The 7,871-nt window shown below is 40.4% G+C and overlaps 1 protein-coding gene across 1 annotated transcript; it reads right to left on the minus strand.

Annotated features, from left to right (window-relative positions):
• On the minus strand, positions 1 to 7,608 carry LOC104239658 (F-box/FBD/LRR-repeat protein At1g13570-like). Its single transcript, XM_009794344.2, has 4 exons — positions 7,585 to 7,608; positions 422 to 1,259; positions 157 to 315; positions 1 to 72 (listed from the first exon to the last, which is right to left on the minus strand). The coding sequence occupies exons 2-3, from the start codon at positions 1,249 to 1,251 to the stop codon at positions 261 to 263; spliced, it is 885 nt and encodes a 294-aa protein (XP_009792646.1). The 5' UTR covers positions 1,252 to 1,259; positions 7,585 to 7,608; the 3' UTR covers positions 1 to 72; positions 157 to 260.
• Between the last annotated feature and the right edge of the window lie 263 nt (positions 7,609 to 7,871).

Consider the following 7,871-nt stretch of genomic DNA (forward strand, 5'->3'; position numbering starts at 1 on the left):
ATTGCAGCCTGAGCCTGGTCCTTCAAGAAGATTTACATCCAATTTCATGCCACTTTTCTTCCTCTTGCCCAACTGAAAGTAGATAGTTTAAAAGTAAAATCAGTAATGTTTTCAGCGAAAATGAGTAACAAACAACTCATGAACTCAACTACTTACAAGAAATATAAGTTCCTTCAAATTGGGACAACTTCTGAGGATGCATACAAGGGGAGATATTTGATTTTCACCGTCGAAATTGTAATTGTGAAGATAGACAACTCTCAATCTGCTGAGGCTCGTGGGAAGCCCATCCACTTCAGTACCAGAAGCAAAAGCCTAGACAACAAATAAAGAACCACAAAGTAATAACGTTAAATATTACTACAAAATTATGCATCATTCTTAGTTATTCAAAGATACTATAAACTTTTTGCAACTTAACTTGAGAAAGTACCGGTCCAGAAGAAGAAAACTAATGTTAGGCCAGCTGCTGAGAAGATTTGTCAATTTCACTGCTTTATCTTGTCTGTTTTGTGAAACTTCTTCTTGGAATGAAACTCCAGCACTTTCCAGCTTCACACAGTCCATGAAGGGACCCGGTTTAAGGGCGTCAGTGCCACAGCCATAGAATGTTAAAAGTAAAAGTTCAGGTGCATATATATTTAAGTGACGAAGACCGCTGCATTGCATAAAATTCAGTCTCTCAAGGTTTGGCATCCAGAGGGAAGCAGTTGAAATGTCTAATTCAAAGGACACTTGCTTTAGATTAAGCCTTTTGAGCTTGTGGAAACCCCTAAAACTGCATGGCGGCCTGAAAATGCAGTTCCACAGGACTAACCGTTCTAGTTCCACACCGTACACACAGGAAGGCAATCTGTATGGAGCCTTGGAATTGGTTAGGTTATGAAGGGTGAGATCAGTGAGACCATTTCCTGACAACAATAGCATCCATTCATCAACAACTGAGTGCTGAGAAGAATGTATTATTGAGTGGAACTTCTTAATTACTCCATGGTGCTGCGAGACAATTGTACTAATGACGTCTGTTGTGGTGGATAGCTTTCTCTTTTTGTAAAACTGTGCACCAAATGCGAGCTTCGGGTTTGAAACCCAAACATATCTCCATTCTCTAGACAAAACACTCATTTTTGCAGCATCCTCAATAGACATGTGATCCTGAATCTGGTGTATAACATTAATAGGAAGATCCGTAAGCCTATCGAGTTTGTCCCCTCCAACTGCAAGTCTCTTACAGCTATCTGTCATCGCCATTCTGACTTCTGGTCATTTGAACAAAACAGAGGGAACTTAAACATAAATGAGAACATACTTTAACATGTTGCATATACAAATCTTACATTAAATTCTAGCCAAGAAAGTAGCGATCATACTTTAGATGCTTGACATCAATCCTGACTCGTGTCTATCACAATAATCCCATGTGGAATGAATGTATGTCAGAGCAAAGCTCGTTAGACAGATAGCTAGAACAGATGTAAGACCAGTTATACAAACTATTCTTCTTTTTTTTCTTTTTTGATGAAGACAGTGTCAAGGCTAAGCTCGCGCACACCTCAACTATTCCTCCCGGTACCTGCAGCCTCCTACTAGCACAAGTACATGGTAAATCTGCCTACCAAGGTTTAGGCATAGGCAGAAGAAAAGAAATATTTGACCACTAGAGTGTTCATAACAGTAGTATTGGCACACAATCTCGCTTTTTGTTGGGATTGATGATGTCCATCTCATTGAAGAAGTATTAGGCATGTGCCTAATAAGAGTTTTCTTTGGTTTGGTAGCCAACCTTGTTGACTTGGTTTGGTTGGTAGCCAACCTTGTTGAATTAGTTTGGTTTGGTAGCCAACCTTGTTGAATTTCTTTGGTTTGGTAGCCAACTTTGTTGAATTGTGAAAAGTGTGTGTAAATTGTCAAATATTGTAGGCTTTAGAGGGTGAAGCTTTGGCTATAAAAGGAGAGCTTCAACTCTCATTTCTACACACCAACAAAGAGAGAAAGAAAGAGTGAGGTTTCACAGACAAGGTATAAGAAAATAGTCTGTGAGGAAAATAGAGAGTGAGCGATATTGTAGTGAGGTGGGAATATCAAAAGAGGGTTATTTCTTTTGAGTGTTGTAGTGGTCTTTGGAGTATTTACCTCCGACCTACAAAGTGTAAAATTCCTTACTATAGTGATATCAGTTGCTCCTCTCGGGGTCGTGGTTTTTTTTCCCTTATTCAGAAGGGTTTTCCACGTAAAAATCTTGGTGTCATTGTTACTCTTTTATTCTTGTTAATTACCGTATCTCGGTGCTACATTATTATTCCGCTTTATTACCGTGAATATTATTTTGGTAAGGGGTTTATTCCCAACAACTGGTATCAGAGCACAGGTTCTGCTCGTTCACTGAAATACTATTCACTGTCGGTAGTACTATACTTGGTGAAAAATAAAAATGTCCGGAGTAAAGTACGAGGTAGCAAAATTCAATGGAGATAACGGTTTCTCAACATGGCAAAGAAGGATGAGAGATCTGCTCATCCAACAAGGATTACACAAGGTTCTAGATGTTGATTCCAAAAAGCCTGATACCATGAAAGCTGAGGATTGGGCTGACTTGGATGAAAGAGCTGCTAGTGCAATCAGGTTGCACTTATCAGATGATGTGGTAAATAACATCATTGATGAAGACACTGCACGTGGAATTTGGACAAGGTTGGAAAGCCTATACATGTCCAAAACGCTGACAAATAAATTGTACCTGAAGAAGCAGTTATACGCCCTACACATGAGTGAAGGTACGAATTTTTTGTCACATTTAAATGTGTTTAACGGACTAATCACACAGCTTGCCAACCTCGGAGTGAAAATCGAGGAAGAAGATAAAGCCATCTTGCTATTGAACTCGTTGCCATCTTCGTACGATAATTTGGCAACAACTATCCTGCATGGTAAGACTACTATTGAGTTGAAAGATGTCACATCGGCTCTTCTACTCAATGAGAAGATGAGAAAGAAGCCTGAAAATCAAGGACAGGCTCTCATCACAGAAGGTAGAGGCAGGAGTTATCAAAGGAGTTCGAACAACTATGGTAGATCCGGAGCTCGTGGGAAGTCAAAGAACCGATCCAAATCAAGAGTCAGAAATTGCTACAACTGTAATCAACCAGGTCACTTCAAAAGAGATTGCCCAAATCCAAGGAAGGGCAAAGGTGAAACCAGTGGCCAGAAGAATGACGACAACACAGCCGCCATGGTGCAAAATAATGATAATGTTGTCCTCTTTATAAATGAGGAAGAGGAATGCATGCACCTGTCAGGTTCAGAGTCGGAATGGGTGGTTGACACAGCGGCATCTCACCATGCCACACCGGTAAGAGATCTTTTTTGCAGATATGTAGCAGGTGATTTCGGCACAGTGAAAATGGGTAACACAAGTTACTCAAAGATTGCGGGGATTGGTGACATTTGTATCAAGACAAATGTCGGATGCACATTGGTTCTAAAGGATGTGCGGCATGTACCTGATTTACGGATGAACTTGATCTCGGGAATTGCTTTAGACCGAGATGGATACGAGAGCTATTTTGCAAATCAAAAGTGGAGACTCACTAAGGGATCATTGGTGATTGCAAAGGGAGTTGCTCGTGGCACGTTGTACAGGACAAATGCAGAAATATGCCAAGGTGAATTGAACGCGGCACAAGATGAGATTTCTGTAGATTTGTGGCACAAAAGAATGGGTCATATGAGCGAGAAGGGATTGCAGATTCTTGCCAAGAAATCACTCATTTCTTATGCCAAAGGTACAACGGTAAAACCTTGTGACTACTGTTTATTTGGTAAGCAGCATAGAGTCTCATTTCAGACATCGTCTGAAAGAAAATTGAATATACTTGATTTAGTATATTCTGATGTTTGCGGCCCAATGGAAATTGAATCAATGGGCGGTAACAAATATTTTGTTACTTTTATTGATGATGCTTCACGAAAATTATGGGTTTATATTTTGAAAACCAAAGATCAGGTGTTTCAAGTTTTCCAGAAGTTTCATGCTCTAGTAGAAAGGGAGACGGGTCGAAAGCTAAAGCGTCTCCGAAGTGACAATGGAGGTGAGTACACTTCAAGGGAATTTGAAGAGTATTGTTCAAGTCATGGGATCAGACATGAAAAGACAGTTCCTGGAACCCCACAGCACAATGGCGTAGCCGAGAGGATGAACCGCACCATTGTGGAGAAGGTGAGAAGCATGCTCAGAATGGCTAAACTGCCTAAGTCATTCTGGGGTGAAGCAGTTCAGACAGCCTGTTACCTGATCAATAGGAGTCCATCAGTTCCGTTGGCGTTTGAAATCCCAGAGAGAGTCTGGACCAACAAGGAGGTGTCCTACTCGCATCTGAAGGTGTTCGGTTGCAGAGCTTTTGCACATGTACCAAAAGAGCAGAGAACAAAGCTGGATGATAAATCTATTCCCTGCATATTTATCGGATATGGAGATGAAGAGTTCGGGTACAGACTGTGGGATCCTGTAAAGAAGAAGGTCATCAGAAGTAGAGATGTAGTCTTCCGAGAAAGTGAAGTTGGAACTGCTGCTGATATGTCAGAAAAGGCGAAGAATGGTATAATTCCTAACTTTGTTACTATTCCTTCTACTTCTAACAATCCCACAAGTGCAGAAAGTACGACCGACGAGGTTGCCGAGCAGGGGGAGCAACCTGGTGAGGTTATTGAGCAGGGGGAGCAACTTGATGAAGGTGTCGAGGAAGTGGAGCACCCCACTCAGGGAGAAGAACAACATCAACCTCTGAGGAGATCAGAGAGGCCAAGGGTAGAGTCACGCAGGTACCCTTCCACAGAGTATGTCCTCATCAGTGATGAGGGGGAGCCAGAAAGTCTTAAGGAGGTGTTGTCCCATCCAGAAAAGAACCAGTGGATGAAAGCTATGCAAGAAGAGATGGAATCTCTCCAGAAAAATGGCACATACAAGCTGGTTGAACTTCCAAAGGGTAAAAGACCACTCAAATGCAAATGGGTCTTTAAACTCAAGAAAGATGGAGATGGCAAGCTGGTCAGATACAAAGCTCGATTGGTGGTTAAAGGCTTCGAACAGAAGAAAGGTATTGATTTTGACGAAATTTTCTCCCCCGTTGTTAAAATGACTTCTATTCGAACAATTTTGAGCTTAGCAGCTAGCCTAGATCTTGAAGTGGAGCAGTTGGATGTGAAAACTGCATTTCTTCATGGAGATTTGGAAGAGGAGATTTATATGGAGCAACCAGAAGGATTTGAAGTAGCTGGAAAGAAACACATGGTGTGCAAATTGAATAAGAGTCTTTATGGATTGAAGCAGGCACCAAGGCAGTGGTACATGAAGTTTGATTCATTCATGAAAAGTCAAACATACCTAAAGACCTATTCTGATCCATGTGTATACTTCAAAAGATTTTCTGAGAATAACTTTATTATATTGTTGTTGTATGTGGATGACATGTTAATTGTAGGAAAAGACAAGGGGTTGATAGCAAAGTTGAAAGGAGATCTGTCCAAGTCATTTGATATGAAGGACTTGGGCCCAGCACAACAAATTCTAGGGATGAAGATAGTTCGAGAGAGAACAAGTAGAAAGTTGTGGCTATCTCAGGAGAAGTACATTGAACGTGTACTAGAACGCTTCAACATGAAGAATGCTAAGCCAGTCAGCACACCTCTTGCTGGTCATCTAAAGTTGAGTAAGAAGATGTGTCCTACAACAGTGGAGGAGAAAGGGAACATGGCTAAAGTTCCTTATGCTTCAGCAGTCGGAAGCTTGATGTATGCAATGGTATGTACTAGACCAGATATTGCTCACGCAGTTGGTGTTGTCAGCAGGTTTCTTGAAAATCCTGGAAAGGAACATTGGGAAGCAGTCAAGTGGATACTCAGGTACCTGAGAGGTACCACGGGAGATTGTTTGTGCTTTGGAGGATCTGATCCAATCTTGAAGGGCTATACAGATGCTGATATGGCAGGTGACATTGACAACAGAAAATCCAGTACTGGATATTTGTTTACATTTTCAGGGGGAGCTATATCATGGCAGTCTAAGTTGCAAAAGTGCGTTGCACTTTCAACAACTGAAGCAGAGTACATTGCTGCTACAGAAACTGGCAAGGAGATGATATGGCTCAAGCGATTCCTTCAAGAGCTTGGATTGCATCAGAAGGAATATGTCGTCTATTGTGACAGTCAAAGTGCAATAGACCTTAGCAAGAACTCTATGTACCATGCAAGGACCAAACACATTGATGTGAGATATCATTGGATTCGAGAAATGGTAGATGATGAATCTCTAAAAGTCTTGAAGATTTCTACAAGTGAGAATCCCGCAGATATGCTGACCAAGGTGGTACCAAGGAACAAGTTCGAGCTATGCAAAGAACTTGTCGGCATGCACTCAAACTAGAAGACAGTGCTACCTCCTCTAGATGAATGAGACTGGAGGGGGAGATTGATGATGTCCATCTCATTGAAGAAGTATTAGGCATGTGCCTAATAAGAGTTTTCTTTGGTTTGGTAGCCAACCTTGTTGACTTGGTTTGGTTGGTAGCCAACCTTGTTGAATTAGTTTGGTTTGGTAGCCAACCTTGTTGAATTTCTTTGGTTTGGTAGCCAACTTTGTTGAATTGTGAAAAGTGTGTGTAAATTGTCAAATATTGTAGGCTTTAGAGGGTGAAGCTTTGGCTATAAAAGGAGAGCTTCAACTCTCATTTCTACACACCAACAAAGAGAGAAAGAAAGAGTGAGGTTTCACAGACAAGGTATAAGAAAATAGTCTGTGAGGAAAATAGAGAGTGAGCGATATTGTAGTGAGGTGGGAATATCAAAAGAGGGTTATTTCTTTTGAGTGTTGTAGTGGTCTTTGGAGTATTTACCTCCGACCTACAAAGTGTAAAATTCCTTACTATAGTGATATCAGTTGCTCCTCTCGGGGTCGTGGTTTTTTTTCCCTTATTCAGAAGGGTTTTCCACGTAAAAATCTTGGTGTCATTGTTACTCTTTTATTCTTGTTAATTACCGTATCTCGGTGCTACATTATTATTCCGCTTTATTACCGTGAATATTATTTTGGTAAGGGGTTTATTCCCAACAGTTGGGAGTAATTTTTATGACTAACTGTTGTTTTCTTTCATTGTTGATCACCTTACTATCTTGTTGTTTTTATCTGCTTTTATATGGCTTTTTAGTACTGTCCCTTCGTTTCTATATTTTCATTAATGTGGTGGTTATGCTTTCCTGAGTCGACTGAGTCGAGGGTCTATTGGAAACATGGTAAGGTTTGTGTACACATCATCCTTGCCAGACCCCACAACGAAGGATAATACTAGGCATGTCGTTGTAGGTCACACCTTATAAAGTACTACTAAGTATGTCAATGTAGATGTTGCACAATAAGAAATTTTAGCAATTGAGAACATGTTACACAATCAAAGTTTCGATCCATTCGAAACGTATAATTTAACATGTAAAAAAACATAAACAGATAGAGTAATCGTATTATACCATTAAAAGGGGAGGGGGTTTCGGGCTAATTATTATCTAAAGAGAAGAGAGACAAGAAGGAAAACATACAATCGGAGTTTGATGTTTGGGGTTTGGACAGTGAATTCAACAGCGGCAAAGTCGATGAACACAAAGGTTTTATAGAAGTGAGAACATAAGACCTGTCGCTTCCCTGTCTGATTGGGAATTGGATTTTGGTTTTCCCACGCGCGTGGGAGTGGGAGTCTTTGTTACTTTTTGGAATTATAAGCCTGTTTGGACATAAGAATTTTTTATTTTATTTTTTTGAAATATTTTTATTTTTTTCGAAATCAATGTTTGGTCATAAAATTTTGATTTTCACTTGAAAATGAATT

This window comes from Nicotiana sylvestris, chromosome 5 (assembly GCF_000393655.2).
Source record: "Nicotiana sylvestris chromosome 5, ASM39365v2, whole genome shotgun sequence".
Classification (NCBI taxonomy): domain Eukaryota; kingdom Viridiplantae; phylum Streptophyta; class Magnoliopsida; order Solanales; family Solanaceae; genus Nicotiana; species Nicotiana sylvestris.